The following is a 27274-nucleotide window of genomic DNA, read 5'->3' on the forward strand; positions in this document are numbered from 1 at the left end:
CCTGGCCTCTCCATCTGTCACTACAGTGACTGCACTGCTTGACAGTACCTGCTGTTGTGTCTCTCTGCGAACCGAGGGCCCCGCAGGCCTGGAAGGCAGGCCAGCAGAGGCCGTGCACAGTAGGCGCTCCCTGTGGACAGGGCAGGCTGAACTTAAAAGCGTCTGCGGTTTCTGCATCCTAAAGCCTCTTTGGATTTGGCAACAGGTAAGCATGCAAATCACAATGAACTGTGGGTGGCACCAACACTGAAAACACTACACTGCTGCTCTGGGACTGAAAGACCCCAAATAATTACAAACTATATGCTGAGGGGTGATACGGAGTTTATTGAATTAGATTTTCCTATTTACAACTGAGATCACATGTACATACCGTTTTGCGAGTCTACGTACATTATTTCTAAGGAGTTTAGGCTTACAATGAATGAACTCAATCTCACCTACTGGATACACACACACACACACACACACACACACACACACACACTCACACTCATTGTTTTAAAACAACAGTGCATACATTATACTCCTCCTATAAAGCCAGCTTTGATTAAAAACCGCTAGTTTCAAGATCAGTCTGATTCTGAATATGAACCCAAATACACATTGTATGATCCTAAAATGTATTTTAGCCGTTTTGACAGTTGCTATCTTATTGGACTACAGTATATAGTTTTTAAAAGGACACTGACAAGGGGCACCCTTTGGTGTTAGCTCCCCCTCCCTGCAAAAACCTTTGGCCAAGAGTTGTCCACTGTGAAGCCTGATGGGGCCCAGTGTCCTTGGGCAACAGTCCCATCACCGCCCGGAGGTAAGAGAAGCAGGCCACACCCTCTAATTCTACCACACTACGCAACTCGCAAATGGTTCTGAAATTAGAACACTGTACTGAAAAAGGCAGGGACATGGAGTCAGCTAGAAGAGGGAACGAAAGTCATAGGTGGGTAGGGAAGTAGGTGGGCTCGTGGAGAGCCAAACGGCTCTGTCCAACACCTGTGTACGTGTGCTTTAACTAAAGGAACTCAGGAGGCCCGCTCAATCCACCTTCCACCTCAGAACACGACCGAAACGCTGATGCTTGAGTCTCCCACTACGCATACGTCCCGCCGGTGATGAGGAGCTCATACGCAGGATCTCTAGTCCTTCTGCACAACACGACGCAGGCACACAGCACACCCAGCAGCTGCGGGAGGAAAACAACAGTAGGAAAGGAAGGCTGAAAACCTGCATGCAGCAAGTGTACGTCTCTTTGTTGGCAACAGAGCAATTTCAAAGTTCAGTGACCTTGACCATCAAAAAAGCAATAAATAACAATAATGAGAGAAGCAACATCTAACGAATACATTACCTTTCTAGGAAGTAAGTACCAAGATTTAGCTTCCCTCGCTTACACCTAAGAACAATCTGTGAAGCCAGCAAAGACTTAAGGCTCTCTGACTGCATCTGGCGCAGTGCTGCACAAAAGAATGTTTTGCAACGATAGAAACATTTTCTATCTGAGCTGTCAGATATGGGAGCCACAAGCCACTGCAGCTAAGGAGTTGTGTTTGTTATTTTATTTAAATTAATTTAAACTTGGGTGGCTGGTTAGCTCAGTTGGTTAGAGCGAGGCACTAATAACACCAAGGTTGCCGGTTCGATCCCCGCATGGGCCACTATGAGCGGCACTTTACTTCAAAAAAAAAAACTTAAGATGTTATGTGGCTACTGGTTACCACACTAGACAGCAAAGGTCTAGGAAGTGGAATGATCGAGACTTGAGGAAATTTGATGGTGGTCTTTCTAGGCATATGGATTTGGGGGAAATAGGCTTCATCACAACCCCAAAATTCAGTACATGAATAGCCGAAAAGGCCTATGGTGGAAAATCAATCCTGTGCCAAAAAAATGTAGTTTGAAGGTTTTTGTTTCTTTCACAACTATGTACTATTTTTGAAATCCAGGTTTGGCTCTGTGGTATTACATACATGTTATTTAGTAAAGGTCATTCCTCCATCATTTTATTTTAATAAAACCTAATCCTTCTGTGGTAGCAAATTGGAATAAAGTCATGCCACATTATTTTGGATAAGCAAGAGGATTAAGCTGGGTTAAAGGGGAAATGATTCTAGAATTTTTGACCTGGCTCCTTGCAAAATATAAACAGTAACGAAACAGCTAAATAGGAATAAGTTAACTTGCTGTTCTGACTTTTCTTTGAGAGTGAAAGGTCTTTGTTATTTGACTTTAAAAGGCAGGGCCCTCTGCGCACACAGGGTCCATCTTATGTCAACACAATGTACCAACCCCTAACAGACTCCCATGAAGCTTGAAGTGGTAGACCACTAATGAGACACACACACACGGAGAACAAGGGTGTCCGCAAGCTGGAAGCCACACCAGCCACCATCGGCCTGTGCTGTGTCCTCCCCAGGCTCTGCCTATTGCTGGAATCCATCCGTTTCGTTTCGTCATGTCAGTATTTGCTGAGGGCTCACTAGTATGAAGCACCTTGGAGACACTGTAACAGTGGACACTGTTGAAAGTTTACTATCTTAAGCCAATTCTAGACATGTTTAACATCTAATTCCTAAAGTAATATATTTCCGTTCATTGTACATCGAAACATTCTTAGAACTGCTAGAAAATCAAACACATTTATGTTCCCAGGCAATGTTAAATTGAGCAAAAAACCCCACTAAGCTCAGAAATTACTGAATTTCTGGGGGGAAAATCTCTCTTCCCATCTCACTTCCCTCACATTCCTTTCAGTTGTTAATGTCTACTAAAGGAGTCAGCATTCTCAAAATGGCATTTGAAGTATCATTTCTTTCCTGATTTTTGTTTCCATTAAGTCAACTTGTATTGATTTGAAAACAGTTAAATAAGCTTGATAACCCTATTCATGCTTGGAAATGAGTCTATTTAAGAACATTAAGCCCTACACGGTAACTTGTTATAGTCCAAACCTCATCACTAAGTATTACAGGTCCATTTCCAAAGTTTTGGCTATACTGAAATTTCACTGATTATAGAAATTTTCCAATAGACTTGGAAATATTATACAAATATTTCAGCTCCAGTGTTGTTTCTTGCAATGAAATTTCCCCTTGCAATATTCAAGTCATGAGAACTAATCTACACTTAGCCAAAATACAACCCCCAGCAACTGCAGAATACGGTTGGTTACTAAATACAACTGGTGATTACAAACTGGGAAGAATTAAAATGTTCTGTGATACACTATGTAGGTGGCATTATGGGGAAACAGGGATTGTTATACAAGGTTATTGGAACTGTACACTGAGAACACTCTTTTCTGAGAGAAATTTGTAAATACCTATCAAAAAGTCACTCACATTCTAGCTCCTTAATTGCATCTGGCTGCAATTTTTGCTCCAGATTTTGCACACACACACAGAGGATATTCACTACTTGCATTTCTGTAATAGCAAGACTTATGTAAGTGCACATTAATGTAGATTAGATAAATTATAAAGTATCCCTCCCAAATGGAATACTATACAGCTGTAACAAGATATTAATTTGTTTTTTAAGAGGCAGGTGCAAAAGTTACATTCCATGCGTCCCATTTCCATTTATGTAACATTTTGAAATGATCAAACGTTAGAAATGGAGGACAGATCAGTGGTTGCCAGGGTGGAGGTGGAGGCACAGCAGGGAAGTGGGTGCAGTTACCAGAGGGTCCCAGCTGGGGCCTTTGGGGCGTTGGAACTGTTCAGCATTCTGACTGGTGGTGGTGGACAGAGGAGCCTACACAAGTCAGAAAACTGTACAGAACTGAATACACACACATGCACACAAGGAATCTGAATACAATTAGTGGGTGGCATCAATGCCGATACCCTGGTTGTGATACACTGTAGTCATGCAAAATGTTACCATCAGAGGAAACTGGCCGAAGCTCACACAGGCTCTGTCTGTATTGTTCCTTAAAAGTGCATGTGATTATATAATTGTCTCAGTCTTTTTATAAAGGCAAGGGACAAAACTGCTTCCTGTAAGCTTCTATTTGAGTAAAAAATACTCATGTGCTTGTCTGACCACAAAATGCTTCTGGAAGGGAACACAGGAAACTGGTAATAGTGCTTGCCTTTGCAGGGGGACTTGAGAACTGGGGTCAAGACTGACAGGGAGGCTTACCTTTACTAAATTTGTATTATTTGAAAAATACTTTATCAAATGGGTATTTTCAATTTAAAAAATTTTCAAAAAGTTAACAATATTAATTTTCCCTAAAAACAAACAAAGAAACAAAAATAAAACAAAACCGCAGCCACTCAAAAATTAGCTTCTCAAGCTTTGGGTTAAGTTTTTAAGGAAGAATTACTTAGAATATTTTTTTAAAAGAAGCCACTCAGTTCTAACTATCTGAGGGCCCAATCTGAAGTGTATTTTAACTTATTTTAAGGAATAACCAGCAGTCAAGCAGCAGGAAGGAGATGAAATAGCAGTCTCAACCTGCTTCACACTTGGCATACAGGACAGAAAACAGCCGCCTGGCCTTGGAAATAGCTCTTGGAAGCTTTGCTCCTGGCCTCTTCATCCCGAGGACAGGCCAACTTCGTGTGGCTCCAAAAACTAACAAACCCCACTCCCCAGATGCCTGTGCAGAGCCTCACCCAAGCAGGTACTCAGGAACTTGACAAATCAAAACCTAGATTTGTCTCCCTTACAACCAGACCTTTCAAACATGAAATGAAATTTAGAATTAATCATCTGTTAATTTAAGAGGCTGGATACTCTCAAAGAAGTGAAACACCTTGCTGATTAATAAGCTAACAAGATTAGGGGTATAGCAAAAATTTTTTAATCTCCTTCTCTTATATTCAAAAACCCTGTTATAATAATTAACTAGTGTTTTTTTCAGGTTTTTCTTTCTTGGTCATGTTGGCCCTGCACAAACCTAGATCATTTAACTAGACTAGAGGAAGGGTCAGCAAATGTTTCTTAAAGGGCAACATAGTAAATAAGAGACAAAATTGGTCTCTTTCATGACTCAACTTTGCCGGTGTACCACAGATGCAGTTACAGACAATAAGAGGCGTGATCAAACAATACGGTGAATGTTTAAATTTAAAAAATGTATTACAGTAAAAGACACACTGCCATTAATCCCCCTCAAAACACTCAAACAATATGGTGAATGTTTAAATAAAAGAAATTTATCACAGTAAAAGATACACTGCCATTAATCCCCCTCAAAATACTCCCCCTCACTTTGAACACACTCATCCCATTATCTTGCCACTTTCTGAAGTAGTTCTGGAAGTCCTTGTTCGTGAGTGTCTTCAGTTGCGCTGTCGTGGCTGCCTCCATGGTCCTGAATCAGTTTGACTTTGGGGAAGAGCCAGAAGTTGCACAGTCCAGATCCGACAAATAAGGTGGATGAGGACACATTGTAATGTTTGTATCTGACAGAAATTGCCATATACCAGAAACGATGTGTGACACAGAGCGCTGTCATGATGGAGGATGATTTACGGCACACTTTGAAACACACCTTCTCTCAACCATAGCTCACACCTGACTGACTGCACCGAACAAGTTGAAACTTGTCACACACTGTTACTAAGGTTCGACGTGCTGCTTCCCGTAGTGAAGATCCCTGCCTTTCCTTTGGATGGCACTCGGCAGCAGCAGCATTCACCGTATTTTGTGATCACAACAGAAAGTCTCATGTCACCTATTGCTTCCGGTACAGCAATTTCTGTCAAATAAAAACATTACAGTGTGTCCTCCTCTACCTTATTCACCAGATTTGGTACCATGTGACTTCTGGCTCTTCCCCAAAGTCAAAATGATTCAGGACATGGAGGCAGCTACCACAGTGCAACTAAAGACACTCACAAAAGAGGACTTCCAGAACTGCTTCAGAAAATGGCAAGAATGATGTGGTAAGTGTGTTTGATGAGAGGGGAAGTATTCTGTGGGGTAATCCCCCACAGAATGTGTCTTTTACTGTCACACTTTTTTTTAAATTTAAATAGTCACCATATTTTTTGGTCAGACGTCGTACAAGAACGAGTGCAGCTCACATGAAAAGAGGCGGTGAGCTACATCTGGCCTACAGATGGTCAACACCCAAACTTTTATTGGTAAATTAAGCTAACGAGAAAATGTCTTCTTAAATTCATCTTTATGCCTTAGAACTTCAATGAAATGTAGCTTAACAGTTAACATCACAAATAACACTCAAAATCAAAGGAGACAATGCTGAAAACAGTTTTGATACATTACCAAAAATCATTTTTCAATCTTTAACATGATTTAAAACTGTATTTATATGATAACTTAGAGCTTCCCCACTTTACAATCCGAAGGAAAATGCTAATGATATTTCAATGCTATTACATTGTATATTTTATCCAGCTGAAGTATCAATTAACTGTCAGGTCTCATACCAGAATTTAGGAATTTAATCTTCTGAAAATCTTAATTCTTCAATTTGTAATTAGAGGCAGAGTACAATGGAGCCATGGTTCAAGCTTTACTGGTGGTCCTAAGTAATATTATGCTTGTTCCCACTCATTTTCACGGGGACAGGAACTGGAGAACCTCCAAGTGTCCTTCTAGCTCTAGCTTTCTCTACCAGGATGGGTGTGCAAGTCTAAGAGCTCACTGACTTTGAACTGTTTCTGCCTTTGCTCAGGGTTTCCATACCCAGGGTACCCAGGCACATCAGATTTTGAATATCAAAAGTTTAGAACATTTATAGGTACTCTTTAAAAAGGAGGAAACATTAGGGAAGCTTCTTTTATTATTTCAAATGGATGTTTTTTTCCTTAAAACCAAAGGTTTTTAATTTTCAAAGCCACTAGAAGTTTTGAGTCTCTGTAAGTTCTGAATCCCTGACTCAGTCAGGGTGACTTAAGTCTAAAACACATATGAGATGCTTAAGTCATCTCATAGTCAGAATATTTATTAGCTCACACTAAAAAATTAATGAAGAAATATCTGGCTGGTTAAGAAGCTTAACTAAATGAGGAACACAGCTAAAGGGATAGTTTTCATCAGTCTTACATACATATGGTACATATTCCAAGATCGAAACCACCACGCAGTTAATTCCAAGGCTGTCTTTGCTGCGTGCTAGCGTGCAGCTTTATTACCACATAAAATCACTAGGTATGCAGATTGGGATTTCACTTGGGAAATGTGACTCCCTCATGTTTCATTATTTTCAGCTAAATGAATGTGTGAGCACAATCTAAATATGAACTACATCCCTGCTATTCAACAGATTACTGCTATGCTGTGCCACACAATAACTGCTTAGAAGGGCAAAGACCACGGCAAACAGAGCTAGGCTTTTAAAGGAATCATTTCAGGGCTGTTTGAATTCCAGCAAAGTAAACAATCACCATTTTGCCATTTTAAAAGGCACTGCCCACTAAATACACTAGCTTCTGTTCAAACATATGGAGAAGAAATCCAAGCAACTCACATTTAAACCAGCAATTACATTGGTTTTATCTAACAATGAAGATACCTACACTTTCTTAAAATAAATTCTCTAGGCCTGAAGCACATTTCAAGAACTAAAAGAACACTCAGAACCAGATCAAATGCAAAGGGTTTTCAATCATTTTCAAATAGTTGGCAATTCTCAGTTTAAAGACTCTTCTAAAACATTCAATCTCTAAGATATACTGTAGATATCTGAGAAACTAGGAATGTAAGTAGCTGTACCAGGCAGAAAAACAGTTTTCTTTTTTGTTTTCAGATGGGGATGAGGGATAAGGGGTGGTGTGTGTGTGTGTGTGTGTGCGGCGCACTTTGGGGTTTTGATGGGAGGGGAGTGCTGGGAGTTGATAAGTTAGTGGGAAATTAAATTTTCACTGGTAGGAGTTGGGAAAACAAGTCCCCTCAGCTACCAACAATGACATGGCATACTTCCAGATGTGCCAACTGATGGCACGGAGTCCTTAATGGCTATCAGTCTAAAAGCTAAGTCCTGAAATACAGAAGAGGTTAGAACCTCAGTTTTCACTTGCAGGTCTTCTCTGTAGAGCAGTAACCTCACTCCTATCACGTAAGAAGCTGGTGTTGTAGTACCACTCCTTGATTTACACATATAAACATACAAAACCCTTGAGGATACAGAAACAAGAACTGAAAGGAGAAACAATACTTTAAAAGACTGAAATAAAGCAATACAATTTTTAAAAATTCTGTCCCATTCTATTCTATCTCCTAAGAATACATCGTTGCACAGGGCACTCACTAATCAAGTTAAGAGAATCAGGCAGACTCCCCTCATACATGGTTCCCCCATCCAGATCGCTAGATGGGGTTCTGAAACCATTCTAGGTCTAGGTCTAGAGACAGGAAGCGGAAGATGATGGAAACCGGTCCCTCAGTCACTTCACGTACACAAAGAGTAACTGCACTTAGTGACTGAAACCATTCCGGGCTGACATCAGAGAATCAGTACACTCTGATAACTGCACGGCTGGCTGTGTTTACCTGAATAGCTGCAAATGCCAACGCCGCCCAGATAACATGCATCATGATTTCTTGTAGCTTCTTCACAACCAGAGCCTCACATCCCTGAAACACACAAAGTCAGCCTCAGTAGATATCTTTTGTAAAAGTGAAAGCTGCAGGTCACATATGACTACTCATTGGCAGAAATGGAAATGACAGATACTAAAAGAGGGAAAAAGATAATTAAAAAATAACTTACAGTAAAATAAAACAGCATTAAAGACAAGCAAAAGACACAAGGATGTGAAGTACAGCACAGGGAATATAGTCAATAATACTGTAATAACTATGTATGGTGTAGGTGGGCACTACACTTATCAGGGGGATCGCTTCACAAGGTATATAAATGTCTAACCACTACGCAGTACACCTGCAGCTAATATAATATTGAATGTCAACTGTAATTAAAAAATAAAAATTTTAAATAAAAAGGGCATAAAACATATGTAATAAAATTTAAATCCTTAAAAAAAGCTTTGAAAGCAGGGACTTCCAAAGGATATGTGCACACCCACGTTCACAGTAGCACTACTGACAACAGCCAGCAGGGGGAGCCACCCATCTGTCCATCCACGGATGAGTGGAGAAGCAAAACTGGTCTATCCGTACAATATCTTACTCAGCCTTAAAAAGGAATGAAATTCTGACTCATGCTACAACATGGATGACTCTTGAAGATGTTATGCTGAGTAAAATAAGCCAGACACAAAAAGACAAGTATTGTATGATTCTTTATCTGAGGTACCTAAAATAGTCAAATTCATAGAGACAGGAAGTAGAATGGTGGTGGCCAGGGGCTAGGAGAGGGGAGAATGGAGACCTGTTATTCAGTGGGTACAGAGTTCCAGTGTACCCACTGGGAAACAGTTCTGGAGATGGATCGTGCTGATGAATGCACAAAATGTGAATATACTCAATACTAGTGAGCTGTACCCTTAAAAATGGTGAAGACGGTTAAAAAAAAAAAAAAAAAAGACAAGCAAAAGAGGGTAGAAGACAAGTTCTAGGTAGAGATGAATCACAGAGAAAAACAGTTTACCAGGAGAGATTCAGATTTTGACTAAGGAACTCCACTTACCTCAGCATAGAGGTTGGAGGGGTGGGCCAGGCTGCCGTTACAGCTGCTGGCTGTCTCTCGGCAGCAGCTGAGAGGGACGCTCTGGTTTTTGGTTTCTTTGAACCAGTCTGTATTTTCCCAGTCTGAGTAATTGTGAATTCCACAACAATGCAGCTATGGAGCAGAGAGCAGAGATTACTACTCACCAAATACTTACACCTATGTTGGACTTTAGAGCTGTGTGCACTGCAGAGCTTTTAGCTACTCTAGAACTTTCTGCAGTAACAGAAACGCTCTGTCTGCATGTCCACATAAGGCCGCGGAGCACTTACACCATGGCCGCCGGTGGGACCACGGGACAGAATGGTTTAATCTGACCGCCACACAGGCACCTGGCCCTGGCCCCTCCATGAGAAAAGCACACTGCCCTCAGAAGGCGGTCTACAGCTAAGAAAGATGGGCTATCTTATACGTGAAATATCTGGTTCTTAAATACTGAGGGTGACAAAACATTGTATACACAACTTGTATTCATCTTTTGTTACAGGTATCTATTGAGTACTACAATTTTAATACAGTTTTTTCCTTTCTTAAAATGTGTAGACATTTTTTTTTGGCACCCTTTGTATTATTTCCAATGACAGAGTATTTAAAATATTTTGTCTAAAACGTTTTGCTTCAGGATAATCTAGCAAAAGATATGTGGGGGTCATGGAAAAAACAAGATTGACAAAAAGCTGACAATTTTTGAGGGTGTTTTGTGGGCACAGAGATCTGCTATCTCCATATCTATTTCAAAATTGTGCATGATTTTCAGCACAGTAAGTTTCATGTTGACCCTCAAGCCCTAACTGGCCAGAGAGAGCTCACCTGTCTCTGTACAGAATCAATAGCCCGGCTCGCAGCGTCGGGGTTGGTTCCATTGTAGGTCTTATATACCTTCTGAATGCTGCGGTCAACCTCATCCTCCACCTGAATCAAAACAAAACATTCAGTCCCTCTACAAGACTGGTGGGGTAGTAGTAGTCACGGCTCTAGCTAAAATACCTAATGGCGTGCTTGCCAAGTTGCCAGATACGTCTGTAAATTTCCTGTAAGGAAAAAGGTCTTCTCCCTTCCTGCCTCTATACAGGTTCAGGTAAATAGTCAGACATTTTATATCACATAGGGTAAAAGCTTTCAGAGGACCCTGTGTGCACAGGACAGGCTAACACTCCACTCAGGAGTTTGGAGAAAGCAGCTGAGCCTTGAGACAGATGTCCTAAATTATAAATGGATTGTCTTCTTTTTAAAATAAGTTTTCAGTGTATTCTCAGAAGACCTACTCATTTTCCTTTCCTAAAGGAGGTAAAAATAAATAACTTTAAGAACCCCCAGAAGATACTTTTGGGACAAGTTATTAGATTTGCTTAAATATGCAAAAGGATTCAGCAGGTAAAAAAAAAAAAATAACAGTCCTTAGAATTGACACTTTACAAAAAGCTGCAGTTCAATGTGAATGAGGAGACAGGAAATAAAACTCTTCATAACTTATTGCTGCCAACTACTAAAGTGGCAAGAAAGTTTCATTTAATCAAGTTTGCTTGTACCCGATTTACCTTATCCTTCCAGGAAGATCAGACTGACCTGGTACTTATATCAGTGATGTGAGGAGACTATAACATTGGTAACCAGATCAGAGATATGGGCATAATCCATTGCATTCTTTTTTTGGCACAGTTGCCTGGTACCTTATGTATGAATGATTTGAATATTAAATTGGCATATCATGCCTTGATCTAAAACCGTAACTTACCATGAGAATGACTCTATATGCCTTTACCACGGCTCTAAAGTTATGCCCAAATTAATTAATGTAAAGCAGTCTATTTAGCCTTAAATGGTACTGTAGGCGGAAAGCAAAAGCTGGCAAAATAGAAAGGGGAAAACAAAAGACGAGGAAATGACCAGGAAAGAGGAAAGGGGCAAGAAGGGAGAGGCTGGCAAGAGCTGCCTGGGCGCTGCAGTTGGCAGGACACCCAGGATGGGGGGAGGTGGGGTCACAACTCACAGTTGTCTTGTCCTATGTCCAGGACAAGGCATTTTTTAAAGATGCAATGGAAAATAAATCCTCAATTTAGTTCTTCTGAAACAGAAATAAGAAAACTTCTATTTCTCCTCTCACATAGGGAATCTATAGGCTGAGGAAATTTGAAGAAACGTCTCAGCTGACCAATTATTCATCTGTAGCTCATTCTGAGGTTATTTAAAGAAAACTAAATACCTATAAACTAGAACAGTAGAGTTAACACTTTGCTATGTAAAATGAGGCTAGAAGTCTTGATCTGTAATTTGATTAACTTTAGATTTTTAAAGCAGTGGCAAAATTGAAGTAAGCCAAAAGAAAATGTTTCCTTTGATAAAATGAATTTGTTCTATTTCACTTGAAACACTTAAAACACCTTTTAAAACACATAAATCATAGTAAATAACATACCTTTGCTCTGTAAACGTATCCCAAAACCACTACAATAACTTCTGTGACAAAAACCAGGAGTAGGATGATGACAAACTGTAAGGAAACATTGTCAAAAATTAAATACAAATGAAAAACTAAGTACAAATGAAAAAGCAGCACTAAATTCTCTCTTGATTAAAAACAATTAATGAGATAACTGCTACAAGTTTAAGACGTGTGTTAATTGTGCTCCAATTATAAAAGCCAAAGAGTCTATACAGTTTCAAGCTCCATTCAAAGCAGGTAACACAAGTGAACTATTCCCACAGAGTACGATGACACACGCGCTCTGTGGGGCGCGAACTTACCGTGGCCAGCCCACAGCGGCTCTCCCGGATTGTGGCACAGCAGCCGATTAGCCCAATAATGAAAAGCAGTGCTCCAACCGCTATGATCACTACAGCTGGGATGAGAGTGTATATGTCTTCAAAGAAGTGGTCATAGTCGTCATAGATAATGAAGACGTAGGCACCCACGTAGCACAAAATGCCAGCCGCCCCCTGGAGGAGACAAGGTGAGAGGTGCTAAGTCTGCTGGGAAAATGCTCCTACTACTGCTTAGTGTGTTATAACTCAGTGAGATTTCCCATCACTTTTAAATCTATTTGTACACTTTTTTCAGTGACACTGAAAAGTCTCCTAATTTTTCATTAGTAAGAACATTTCTTTACTGAGGTTGAAAAGTTTTCCAAATTCCATCTCCTTTTCAATAATTGCTGGTTCAGCTAGGACCAAGAAACCATGAATCTAGCAAGCAATACTGATGACAAAAATGAACCCCCAACACACACTCCAGAATGCTTCTCTGTAGCTCAGTTTCAGTCCAGTACAGAGCAGCGGAGTGGTGGGGGCGCACACCTCTGCCCATCGTAGCTGCCCTCAAAAAACAGGGAAATTAGGTACAACTGGCAGAGGCAGGATGTGAACCCAGGCAACAGACTCCAGAATCTGCATTTATAACCTCTCTCCACCCCTTGGGGAAAGAAATACTGTAACTAGTAACCATGATACCCATTTCCAAAAAACTAACCCTCTGCCTGAGACTGTGAAATGGTAAAGCCAGAGGGCTCACTTATACAGAACTCTGCAAACCCTTAAGTCTACTTAGTGTCAAGCCACATGTAGGCCAGGAGCAGAAACCTTATCTTAAAAGCCATCTTGTCTTGATCCCATCTTGCTTTATCTCCTAGGGGCCTGGGGGGCATCTGAACTGCGACCTGGGGCCAGGGTGTGGAGCTGCAGGGCTCGGTCAAGCCCTGAAACCCTTTGTCATTGAAAGGGGAACAGCCTCATTTACCCCCTCCTGTAAAACTCCATACCCCTTTGTTCGGGGAGGTTATGGTCTTTTCTAGCGTGACCTTCCATAGCTCAAACACAACAAATAAATTCTAATAGACTTGTTCCTCCTTGTTCCTTCATGCCTAACAATTAGTCTTTAGAATGGAGCCTCTCAAACTAATATGAACAGGAATCGCCTGAAGATCTTACTATGATTTCATAGGTCTAGGGCTGGGGCTGAGACTCTGTATTTCCAACAAGTTCTCAGGTAAAAGTTCCCAGGTGATGCTGGTGCTACTGGTTCTTAGGCTACACTCTGACTGACCAGGTTACAGAGCAATCCAGGGAAAACGAATGCAGAATGCCATGCCTTATTTCAGCTGTGGCCCCAGACTCCAGTCTCCACTGCAGTTGTACATACACCGTGTTTCCCGGAAAAAAAGAGCGGGTCTTATACTAAGTTTTGCTCCAAAAGACGCATTAAGGCTTATGTTCAGGGGTTGGATATCATCCTGAAAAATCATGCTAGGGCTTGTTTTCCAGTTGTCTTATTTTTGGGGAAACATGGTAATCTCCTCTGGCACTGTCAGTTTTGCTGTCACTGTGTACCAGCTCAATGCTGACAGCCCAAGCCACTCATATGTGAGCGAGCAAAGACAGTGTGAGGCCACGTGCTAAACATTAGGTTTAATGAGTTATCATTTGTAAAGCACCTTGAGACTTTCACAGGAAAAGTCTCTCACCAACCTTTAAAACTTAACACATAAACAATTAATCTTCAAACTAAAAAACAGCCTCCACGACATTGGAAATACTATTAACCCCTTTCAAACTGAAACTTCCGTTTATTTCTTAAGTCTATGTGCCCCAGTAGGCTTGGCCATTATCAGTAAATCTCTTACAGCTACTAGAGTCATCAGAGCTGGAAGAAAGACTACATTTACGTAAAGTTGAGAAAGTCACCTTTTTTTTTTTTAAACATGGATTTTTAAAAAAGAATAATGGAGGCAATTTTTAAAAGTACATTATGTTTAAGCCGCCTCCTCCTCTGGTTTTCTTCTATTTCTCTCACTGCTCACTGTCATTCTCTCCCAGGCTTCGATCAGTCGGCCCTGTTCGTTTTCCATTTGTAGGCTAACCTCAGGCTCCCCTACCCCTGACTTCCCCAGCTCACTACCAAGGCCAAGTTTGATTTCAGCTGGAAGTCCCACAAGACCCCTTACCCTCAACGTACCCCAAACCCTGTCTGCCTTCCTGCCCACCCCATCTAATCTTTCCTTACATTCCTATCATAGCAACAGGCACCAGGCATGGAATTTTTCTAGTCAAATATCTGAGTTACTCTATAATCTTTCCTTGCCCTACCTCTACATCCCATCAAACACCAACTCCGTCACCTTTAGTACTTCCAAAAGATTGCTCGACTATCTGAACTTTTCTTTACTCCCACTGCAGTGCTTGTCTTAATTTGGGCCTCACCCTTATCCTCACTTGCTGACCGCCCGTCCCTTGATAGGTTCTTTACCTAATCAGTTATTTTTGTTAAAAATACAAACCAGATCAAGCCATTAGCTTGTTTAAAATCAGGATGAAATAGGGAGCATTTGAGATCTTGCTCCCTAGTGCATGTCTTCAGTTCAGCTCAAATGAATTCTTATAAAAATTCTCAAATGAATAAATAAATCAAACCAGGATAAACTAAGCTGTTGCTTCTGGCTTTTCAGCCTCCGACTCCATTACCCCTCATACACCCTGAACAACAGAAAATTGTGACTTCCAAATGACCCACATCCTCTCACTTCTTTACCTATGCTACTCCTTGAAATGTGCTCTCTTCCTCTGCCTGGAAACTCCCTGTCATCCATTAAGATGCAGGTTAATTATCACCTCTTCCTTTTGGAAAACACTCTTGACCATTTCGGGACAAATTAGGTGCCCTTGTGCACTCAGCAATCACCCCCTCCAAAGCTCCAAAAGAGCATTTATTAATTGCTGCAATCATAACTATCCCTGTACCAGCACGCCTACAGGGCATACAGGGTGCCTACCTGTCAGACCGCTCAGCACACAGCAGGGACCAACGTACTGAGCACACTCCCTCACACCCCCTTCCACTGAAACACCCTCCCAGCTCCACCATAACCTTTGATTCGTATTTGCTTTGTTTCAGTCCACAGTTTATAGTTTTGGTTCACTAGTCAAACCTGATGTGGCAACTTAACCCAGCTTACTGAGTTCCTGATGGGCAGCACGTCTGGAAGACACTAGTTTACAATGCTGTACTCACAGCAGCCACACCCTGCAAGGGTCTCCAAGGTCACTGAACTTTGGGGCATGTTATCATGGATGAAGGCAGCCACAGGAGAGGGCAGAGGAAAAACAGCTTAATAGTTTGAGGACATTAATTACAGAAGTGTGTGGACTAATTAACACTGTTACCAAATACTACTTTTTATTGACTATGTGCCAGTGATATATACACACATACAGACACACACACATTTTGCTAAACACTTTCAGTCCTCAAACTGAAATAGAAGAAATCCTAAATATGAATCAATCATATTTGTTCAGTTTGTCTTCACTAGTCTTCTGTCTATCCTTTGGAATCTTGGCTTTTCTTATTTTAAAATAAAATATTTCTTAAAAGGCTTGAATTAAAATGAATTCCATTTTTGAGCGTCTAAAAATTTTAGCATACACAAATCTGAGTGAAAACAAGATAAAACTGGAAGGTATATGCACTCAACAATTAATCTGACATAGGACACTGAAGAACTACTTGTGTTTTAAATATAAAACAATGAATTTTCAACCTACAGAGCCCACTGAGACTGGGAATGGGTCGAGTGAAGTGTTCCCAGGGCCGCCACCCGCCAGCCAGACTGAAGCTCTCATGTGAAGCTGAGACTGTGAGAAGGCAGAAACACACACCAGCAGGTAACCAGGTAATGGGAGGCTAGTAGGAGATGCCATTTGTAAAGCTGCTGATTTTTTCTAATAGATTCCAGAGCAGTTTCTCTTCCCAGGCTGCAAAACAGTCAAAATCCACTTCACACAGCAGAGCTGAGACCAAAACAGAGCTCTCGTCTGACAACAGACAGTGGGAAGCAACTTATTAGGTGCACACAGCAAAGCATAAACTGCAGTGACTGTTGATATGAGACTTTATAAACCAAATTACTAGAAAATAGAGGCTGTATTTTCTAAATTGAAGACAACTTCAAAATGCTCTTCTTTTAATGACCTCTATATGTAGTGCTTATATCTTCAGTTATATAATAAACTTATGCAAATGACATCAGTTTCTTTGAAAAACGCAGAGGTGTGCTAACAACAGAAGACCTAAAAACAGCAATACACAACTGCTTTACCGACATCCAACCATCAGTCTGAGAACAGGGCTCTGCGGCCCAGGGAGGGGAGGTTCTAAGTGATTCGGACTGGAACGCATGCGGACTCTGCTTTCACAGGTCCTAGCACAGGAGTTGTGGCTAATTAGAAAGGCTGCACGGTGAGCCAGGTTCCATCCTTCTTTGGAAGGTCACGATGGGACTGGGATCTATCAAAGGATCTGGGCTTTGCCAACAAAGCAGCTGCAGTGTGGGGAAAGGTGCAACAGGAGAGGAGATGAAATGTAGAACTCAGGAGCAGCTGAACTGCTTTAGTCACCGCTGAAAAAAACGTGAGCTTGCTTGTAAGGAGAATGTATGCCAGGACAGTATACTAAAAATAGTCAGCCTTTTTACAAAGTGAAGGGAAACTTAGGGGAAAGGCTGAGAGCTGAAACGAGAGAAAGAATCGTTTCTTAAAACGCATTCTTCCTTATCTTTTAATACACTCATGCTCTAAATTAAGTCACAAAATTTGAAAACAGGAGGGACAGTGCTTTTCCACACCACACCACACCAGAAGGCTGTTCCTCTGAAAAATAAGCTATCCTGTTATAAAATTTCACAAGTCTGATGCTTCATCTTATCCTTACCCTACTACGACATACACAGAAAGGTGAAGTCACTTTTAAAATAACAAATTGCATTGTTACATAAGATTGCTTTTTCTATAGTTTACAAACTAGTGTTTTGGTGCTAATTTTTTTTGTACTTTTCAAATCCTGTGAAAGAAACAGCTGATGAAATGCTAAAATTCACAAAACTACTAAATTATTTAATTTTCTAAGGAAGAAGGAATATGACGTGAAAGGGGGAACATTAACCACAGTGAAACTTGCCACTAGGGTGTGGCATTAAAACCAGATTTGGTATGAGCTAGGAAATAAAATAGCTGTTGTGACAGTGTATCTATATGGAATTTTAGAAATGTGAAGGTAGAAGCATCCCACAGAATGTTTGGGTGAAGATAAAGTATTTACCACTTTTTCTTGGTATATAGTAGTATATAGCAGTCATGGATTCATGTCTATAACTGGCAAGAATCAGGACAGCACGAAGACGAGACCAAAAGCAGTGTCTGCCAAGTTCTTTGTAGACTGCTCCTTTGGCGTAATTTTTACCTCAAAGAATAACTGGTGAAGTAGAAGTGATTGGAATGTGGGACAAAAAATAGTCAAGAAAAGACTGGGCAAAAACCACTGTACTCTAGACTTTGTAAGAAAGCAGATTTCAAAAAGGAAGCAGAAAGGGGAAAATACCAATGGAAATCCATCTTACATGCTATCTTTTAACATTTAATTCAGTTTCCTGTACAGCCACATTAGTTTTTTTAAGTACCTCACTTCTCTCCTGCAAGGAATCCATTGGTAATTCTGTAGAGTGCATTCTGAAAGCTCCCCTAAACTCCACTCTCGTGCCATTACAAGTGTCTAAAAATCACCTCACATCTTTTAGCATTCTTCTTTTAGCATTCTTCTTACCCTAATATTCTCGTCCAAACATGCTCTGTTTCAACTCTTACTCTGATATAATACATCATATCATTAAACACAATTACTCCTTTACCAAGTCCAATGCCAATGCCTGAATATTTCATTTACTTTCTTATCAACTTGCAAAGGGAAAAAAAGACTACAATCCAAAGATTTCAAATTCTCTTTCAGAAATTAAAGCTACTCTTACCAAGAATTTCTGAAGCTATTAAAATCATTACATCATTTTCTAGTATCTACCAAACTGGTCAGTGATACAGCCAAGCAGCACTCAGAGGTGTGAGCACAGAAGGAAGGGCCCTCAGGACAGAATCCAGATGAACACAGCTTAATCTTTGGAAAGCAATCTGTAACACAGACGAGGCTTTTGTATCTACTAACTGCACTTCTGGGAGCCTATCCTTAAGAAAATAAGTCAGATGCAAACAAAGATTTGTATTGAAGGTATGTTCATCAAAATTATTTATAACAAAATTATAATAAAAACAAAAGAAAAAACCCTGGCATCCAAGGTATGTTACATTATAGCTCTTAAATATTTTGTTAAAGAAAAATTTGATAATGTTTGTGGTGTGTTAGAAGAAAAACACACACACATCACATACATTTTAAAAACACACCACGTCAAAACTGTTTATCTCTGGATATTGGAATTATAGTGATGTTAAGTTTTTGGTTAACTTTTTAGTGTCTTCTTTGACAAGCAAATATATTACCTGCATAATCAGCAAAGCAAATATTTAAAATTGTATCTGAAATTGAGATTTTGTTGTTCTCTCATAAATGAATTCCCAGGTCTGTCTTTAAACACCAACATAAAATGGGCATCTCCTCAATCCCAAATATTTTAGGTACCTCTGCCAACCTCATCACTTTTCTTGTGTCTATCTGGCGTTGACACACTTTAGATGTTTTCTTATTATCTAACACAATTCTGATTCTTTCAGTATACATTATTCCATTTTTCCCCCAGAAATATCACCTTTCATGGAGACAAGTTAAAAAAAAAATCTACTTGGGCATCAAGTTTTGACAACAGCTACTTCTGCCATCATTATCAATGACACTGTCATTATTGCCATTATTCTTAAAGAAATATATTAATCCTTTTACACCACTGTTATTCCGATGATATCCCATAGGTCATGTTCTTTAATTCTGCCCTATTTTCACTTTTTCTGTATTTGGTTTTTTTATAGTCATTGTTCATCCAGATTAACGAAGTTGTTCTATTTAGTCCAGTTTATACCTACCAAGTGAAAGACCCAAAAGTTCAGGTGCCAATGAAGTTGGGGACCAACCAACTGCCACAGCCAAATGATGGTAGCAGCATGGGAATTGTCTATTTTCAGATTGCAGGGCTCCAGGGGTCATCTGAGAAGGATGGAATTCATACATCCAGCTTTGGGGGCTTTTGTTGGTTTTTTTAAGACCCTCTGTCCCTATACCCTACTCTAACTGTAAAAACAGTCAGTTATTACTACAAGAACCTGGGGTACTTAAGCTTCATAATATTAGAGTGTGTCCATGCATGGGTTTAGTGTTCAATCAGTAAAAGCAACAAAAATACAATCTGTCATCATTTATTATAGACCCCATTTAGTAAATCAAAAACAAATATATAAACACAAATCATTTTTCTGATCTACTGACTCTACCAACTATTAAGGGTAGGTGGGGTGGGGAAGAGGAGAAAATATTTTTAAAGGAAACTTTGAGACTGTCCATGAGTATGATCTCGGGGGGTGGGGGGTGGAAGGTGCACCTAGAGATCAAATTTGATGAAGTATGAAATGATTTTGCCTGTCCGCCCCTCTCCACATGAGCTGTAAGACAGCAGGACTGCCTTTTTTGCTCTTTGTATCTCTCAGAAAGAGGTAAAGCATACTCAACAAGCAGTAATTGACTGAATGATTCTTAGGGTATACTTGTTTGGTGAAAATATAATTTTTTTTAAGTTTATTGGGGTGACAATGGTTAGTAAAGTTACATAGATTTCAAGCAAGTATAAATTTTCTGCAATAAATTTTCTGCAAAAATCCTAACCTGAATTGGATCTTATGGAATAAAAGTCACTGAAATATTTCAAAGCATGATAAATATCCTAAAGCTAATAAACAACGTATTCCTTAAATTGCAACTAGAGAGCTTTTCTGCATATGGGCAGCTGGCTGATTCCATGTTCCCAATGCTATGAGTTCTTCCAGTTAACAAATATCCAGAACCACAGGCGCCTGGTCAGTGGACAAGTAACTGAGAATGTAGTTAAGACTGGAAACATTCATTTTCTTAACTGTCAAGGACAAGTTGAGAAACAGGTCTTCTACTGTGTACCATGACTTGCTTAGTGACAGTTAGCTTTTCTTCTAGTGAACTGAAATACAACGACGAAAAGAAATCTGTTAGCTGAAGATGTGTTTCAATAACTTGGTCTTTGTCAGCAGTCATTCATGATGACAGAAATACAGGAGGTAGAGAAACAAATCCCAGGATGTCAGATGAAGGTTCTGGTTTAAAGTATCATAGTTCCAATTCAAATGTGTCGGACGTGCTGGAAACATGAAATATATCTAAGGAGATTTGTGAAACATTTCATTAAAAATTCTTTTTAAAAAAAAAAAAAAAAAAAAAAAAAAGCATGACGGTACACTTAAACCATATTTTGGTAATGTGAACATACCAAGTATATTCTTGCCTTAGGAACGCTAGGTTGTTCCCTGTCTTGAATGCCCAACCCGTCCTCCAAATCACCCTGAAACCAGCCCCTTCTTAAAGTCCAGATTAAATTTCATCTCTTTGGCAGCCACCCAATCACTCTATCACAGCATCCTGTTTTAATCCTCTGCACAACACGTCTGGCTTATTTTTTATTGTCTCGCTCCACCAGAAAGTTCCATAAATCCAAAATCTTCAATGTCTGTTTCACCATTTTATCAATAACACAAGCACAAACTAGGAGCTCAAATATTTGTATCATATTTAACAAAGCAATTCTCCTTAATTATATGTATTCAGAGGGAAGTGTGATGTGAAAAGCTTTTTTAAAATGAGATAAATCTTAATATGGCTTCCAAATACTATTTGTACACATAGGGTATTTCACATGAGTGAATGATGACTAGTGAGGTGTCACATTGTGCAGCTGTTTCTACAGGCATTTAAAGGTGTCTGACCTGCTTGTGGTAGTTCCTACGTTAGTGTTACTATCACCTCTCATACAGATGAAAAACAACAGCCTTACATAGATGTGCCAGAGTATAAACTCTACAAGCATGGACAAAGCTTTCTCTTACAGTCCCTATAATGCCTAGACACTTATGAGCAAAATAAATACCAGCCAACTGGTTTTTCTCATAGGGAAAAACAGGTAATTTGTGTAACATGGAACTTGATTAAGTACTCAAATAACTTACCAGAATAAAAACCTGAAAATTTAAAAGTACTGATTTAACCTTGTTTTAGATGGAGCTTTCTGGGTCATAAATGGCTCACCCAAATAAAGAGTCCTGTCTAACGTTGGTACAAAGGTGCAGTTTATAGAAGAGGCTAGTGACTGTCCCAACAGCCTTCAAATTTAGTCATGTACCTCAAACACTCCTAGCCATCTTCCATAAATTATGACGGGTCTAGCAGTAATACACTTATGTTTAAAGCTATGCCACTCCATAAAAACAGAGATATCTGGGCCGGCCCGATGGCTCAAGCGGTTGGAGCTCCATGCTCCTAACTCCGAAGGCTGCCAGTTCGATTCCCACATGGGCCAGTAGGCTCCCAACCTCAAGGTTGCCGGTTCGATTCCCACATGGGCCAGTGGGCTGTCAACCACAAGGTTGCCGGTTTGAGTCCCGCAAGGGATGGTGGGCTGCGTTCCCTGCAACTAACAATGGTAACTGGACCTGGAGCTGAGCTGTGCCCTCCACAACTAAGACTGAAAGGACAACAACTTGACTTGGAAAAAAATCCTCGAAGTACTCACTGTTCCCCAATAAAGTCCTGTTCCCCTTCCCCAATAAAAAAAAAATCTAAAAAAAAAAAACAAAAAAAGACATCCAAGTTTATCTTTCAAGCCACGAGCCTTAATATTCTGGAATATGGGGAGAAACTCCATTTTCATTAAGACCACCTTCAGGTTCTAGAAACAACTGTCCCCCTTTCAGTGAGTCTTTCCAGTTACTTTCGTACTGCACTGTCCACAATGATCCAGGCCAAGTCAACGTTAACAATTTTGGTTGACAGATCATTTAGTGACCAACTTAAGTATGTCATATACATGTCTATTTCCATATCACAGCTCACTGAACAAACTGCTAACTGAACCAGGATCTCATGACATTCAAAGATGTAGTTACAAGATCTTGCCAAAGCAATTAAGCTTTATAACTAACACTTATCCACGAGCAGCCATTACCATCTGATAGTGAAGAGCCAGTGCACTGCCATAGACTTAACAAATTGCCCAAGGGAACTTAAACTTTTACTATGCTTTATGCAAGGAACGTGTCATACTGTGGCACTGAAAGGAGGGAGGGGCCCCCATGTAAGAATACATAGAACTGTAGAACGTATTACAAATTCCCAGGGAGAACCAGTTAACATCTGATTTATGTACTTCCTCATAAAGCCTTATGTTTTAAACTGACAAGTTAAATAGTGCAGTTTAAATGCTGGTACAGGTTCTAAACAAGGCTAATATCATTATGTTTTACAGGAAGTGACTCCAACATAGCCTAATGAGCTCCTTTCCCTTTCCAAATCTTTTGATATCACACTTTGCTCTAACACCACAGGCTCTAAAGTAGAGGACAACTGGAGTTTGCACACAGGGTCTGCCACACCTTGGGTGTTGTCCTTTCAACTCAGCAAACTTCAATGTCTTCAGCTACAAAATCAGCAGAACAACATTCCCTGCCAGATGGAGTTGATGTGAGGACATTCCATGTCAAGTGGTCAGCACAGTGCCTAGGTGTGCTAAGGACTCGAATGTTAGTTACCCATCCTCATCAGATTCCAGTACTTTGTCCCTAAACTAATCGTTTGGTGGGAGACACATCTAACAATACTGTTTCCTCGTTAGTTATATTGCACTGATCTGCTCTATGTCACAGTTTTTTTTCCCTGCATATTTGCTTAACTTCCGTATCACAGCTCATAAAAGCTTTACCATCCTACTAACCCAGATAAAATATGTTTTTACTACAGTTTGACTCTAGGTCTGGCAATAACCCACTATGAAAAGCACACGTGTTCAACATAACCTTTTCACTGAAGAAAGTACCAATGGTACATATACTTACACAATTTCTAAAGATTCACAATCACTTAACATTAACTGATATTTTAAAGTAAATGAAAATTTAATTATTTTTAAAATTTAAAGAAAACGGTTCCTGTATTTCCAATATTTTATTACATTAACAATACGAGCCCCTGAGCTTCAATAGCCTAGAATTCACCTGATTATTCTTCAAAATCAAGTAGTTATGCCCATAAAAATCACTATAAAGGGTACAAAACCAGGTCTCTGTGTTTCTCATTTGGGGATCCCTGGAAAATCTTTTACCTTTTAAAAAGGCTTTTAACTCAAAATAAAGTATGAGAAGTACTACTCTAATTGGAAAAGAAAAAATCATGGAAACCCCAATGTCCCGTGGGAGATTTTGAATAGGTATTACCAGTCAGGACTCTTTCCATAAATACCCTAAAAGACTCTAGGCATGTGTGTACAGGTGCCTTATTATATGTAATTACCCTTTTATGCTACAGCAGTGGAGATATAAAAAGTGTCACCCTTTTTTGGGGGGGAGAGGGGGAGACGCGAGTTGTAAGAAGAAAAGGATTCTTTCCAAATTAGGTATGTGTGGGGGAAGTAGTTGAATGGAGACATACAAAAGTATGGGAAATGGGAATGTTCAAAGAGTGTACTGACTGTGGAAAGAGAAGGCTATCCAGGGCAGCCAGTGCTTAAGAACATAGCCAGTCATGAGGAAGGAAAGGTGACTGAGGACTTCAGCTGCAGTATCAGGAGAAGGAAGCTGAACCCTACTTTACTGCTGAAAGTAAAGTAAGTTTTGTTTTTCTTTTCTTGGGGGGGGGGTGTTTTTTAATAAAACAAAGCTTAATAAGGATTTATCTGGGTGCAAAGTCCAGCTGGACTAGAGGATAGACTCATACCATGCTTCCCCGAAAATAAGACCTAGCTGGAAAATAAGATCTAGCGTGATTTTTAAGGATGATATAAGCTCTAATGCGTCTTTTGGAGCAAAAATTAATATAAGACCCGGTCTTATTTTCGGAGAAACACGGTAGGAGCAACACAGTTTACTCCAAAAGTCCCTAGTGAGATGAGAATCTGAACTAAGATGAAGTGGTTATAAACACCCCCTTCTTTGGGGGCGTGTCCAAAAAATTCATGAGCCATCTTTTACTGAAAGTGAACTCATCGGTTTTAAAATCTTGTGACATCCGAATCATATTTAACCAAAGTTTATAAATGCAGGCTCCCTACCCCCGTGACCAAACAGTTTGATTTTCTTGGTCGAAGGATTATTTGGCTTATCAAGTTGAAACCTTTCAGTTTTCTGGGCTGGTAACCAGCCGACCAGTGCTCCATACACAAAGAGCTCTCAGTCAAAGTCCTAGCCGGAGCCGGCGGCGTCCCCGAACAGCTCACAAGCCTCAGGACTGGCCTGGAGCTGCGGGGGCTCCGGGCCCCGACAAAGAAAGCGGAGCCTGACCCTTTGGGGAATATCCTGTTTCGAGCCTGATGTCCCGAGCAAATCTGCAGTGAGAGCTCCCGGTCTAGGAGGCTGCTCCTGGGGGAAGAAGACAGGGGACTCGGCCCAGCCTCCCGCGCGGAGCCCCCGGCTCGGAACGAGCCGGCTGGAGCGGCAGCCGGAGCGCTGAGGCCGCCTGAAACCCCCGAGGACTTCCCCTCACCACCCTCCACGCCCCAGCCCCCGTCCCGGCCTGGGAGGGACCTCCCTACCCTCCTTCCGCAGGACTCCGTCGCCCCGACCCCGGTTGGCCGCCGCGGCCCCCGCCAGGCCCCGCGGGCACCTTCGGCGAGGCCTCCCCGGGCTGCGCCGCCCGCCCCTCCCGCCCTTCCCCGCCCGCCGGCGCCCGCTCACCCAGAAGATGAGGTTAAGAAACACCAGCACGGTCTTGGAGGAGGTGATGCCGCACTGGCCCATGGTGCCGGCGGTCGCTGGGGCCCTGCTCCGAGAGCAGACGAGGCTACCCAGCGAGGCCGCAATGGCGACGACGCCTCCCGGCCGGGAACTGCAAGCTCTGCGTGCCGCTCCCCCAGCCCCCGGCGTCGCTGCGCAGCCCTGGCCCCAGCAGGCACCTCGCTCCTCTGCGCAGCCGCTGCAGTCCCCCGAAGACCGCCACGCCGCTCCCTAGCAACCGAGTCCCGCCCCTGGACAGGCAGCTTCAGCCAATCAGTCCCTCAGCGAGGCCACGCCTCTTAAAGAAACGAAAGGTTCAAACTTTTCTTGGCCTCTGTCCACCGTTGGATGGAGATAACACATTAAGGAAATTCCAGAGGAGGAAACCCATTCCCCTCCTATTGAACCACGATTACTATGCCAGCCTTATACATGATTCAGAGCCCCAAGAATGTTGTCTTTCTACCTAACCCATTGCCCCGTCAACTGATGGTCACTGGTGCCAATTCAAGGGCAATAGAAATCCCCAGTATGGAGGACGGTGAAGAAAGAAACTTTATTCAGTGCAAAAAGCTCAATCTTGATACAGCACAGCTGAGAACAGCACAGCTGTGAGGTGGTCCTGGGGCTAATAGTCATGGGGCAAGGCCGCTCTCTGACTAGACAGGTCTGCTCTGCTCCAGGATGCTTCAATCCGCTTAGCTCTCCCCTGCTCTGGAAAGAGGACTTTGGTGGTTTAGCCTCAATCTTTGATCTTCAGTGGAAAGGGAAAGTACACTCTCCTAACCAGTGGGACCTTATATAGAGAGAAGTCCGGTTCCTGATCTCTGATTGGTCTATTCTCATGCAAATGAGGACTCCAAATCCTCGCAGCTTGATTGGTCCAAAAAGCATTGTCCTTTGGTCAGAATGGAGCTGCTCTGATGGGTAAGTGAAGATGCTAATAAGGAAACAGCTACACTGCTCCAATTGAATGGGGACAGTCTCAGTCCTATTGGTTGAAATACAATTCCAGGACCTCCTTTATACGGGCTGGTTCAGATGACAGAAACAGTGCAGGCAGGTCAGTGTCATGCAAGGTGGCATGTGGGGTCTCAGCTCCCACTCCCCATTTAAGAATGCAGGATATGGTGAGGCCAAAAAGGAACACCAATGGAGCCATGGATAGGGGAGTCATACCACTATATTCTCACTGGGGGCTAGGTTGGAGACACAGGAAGCAGGAACCAAAATATCCACAACCTGCCATCCACTTCTCTCTGCCAACCAACCTCACTTGTTAGCTGCAATCCGCCATGCTAACTGCAATCCACGCTTGCCAGCCACCATCTTCTTACTAGCCCCAATTTGCTGCTGGCGTAGCCACGGCAGTTATATTAGTGGCCAATGGCTCACTGGTTATAGCTGACGGCCAACTAGCCACAGCTGATGGCCATCCACTCACAGTTGATGACCATTTACTACTCGAGTGAGCACCTTTCCACGTGAAGTCAAGAACCTGGAAACTGCACTCCTGGCTCTGTCCCCACACTCCACCCGTACAGGGTCTCACCTCACAATCTATGCGGACAAGCGTCTTCCACGAGGGGCCCTGTGCAAGGAGCCTGGAGGTGAATGCAATATCCTGGACACAGCCAGCCTCTCTGGGCACAGCCAGCGTTTCTCAGGGCACCACCAGTCCTTCTGGACAGATCCAGACTTCCTGGGCTTCTTAGGGTATACCAGTCTTTCTCTCATAGCCATCAATGCAGATTGCTGGTCCGGGGAACAGTTCTGGGTTCCCATAAGCAAGACTGCAGTCTGCGCCAGTGTCAACTAGAGCCAAAACCTTCTGCACATTAGAAGGGGACCAACGTATGGACAGTTCCATGTGGGGCCTCTGATCCCCGATCATCCCCTCTG

The 27274-nt window shown here is 41.6% G+C and overlaps 1 protein-coding gene across 1 annotated transcript; it reads right to left on the reverse strand.

Moving 5' to 3' along the window:
- Positions 1–307: 307 nt before the first annotated feature.
- TSPAN3 (tetraspanin 3) lies at positions 308–25574 on the reverse strand. Its single transcript, XM_019718525.3, has 7 exons — positions 25334–25574; positions 12353–12544; positions 12024–12098; positions 10418–10519; positions 9569–9721; positions 8470–8553; positions 308–1183 (listed from the first exon to the last, which is right to left on the reverse strand). The coding sequence occupies exons 1-7, from the start codon at positions 25394–25396 to the stop codon at positions 1091–1093; spliced, it is 762 nt and encodes a 253-aa protein (XP_019574084.2). The 5' UTR covers positions 25397–25574; the 3' UTR covers positions 308–1090.
- Between the last annotated feature and the right edge of the window lie 1700 nt (positions 25575–27274).

Source organism: Rhinolophus sinicus, chromosome 3 (assembly GCF_057876585.1).
Source record: "Rhinolophus sinicus isolate RSI-liver-muscle chromosome 3, RSI-T2T, whole genome shotgun sequence".
Classification (NCBI taxonomy): Eukaryota; Metazoa; Chordata; class Mammalia; order Chiroptera; family Rhinolophidae; genus Rhinolophus; species Rhinolophus sinicus.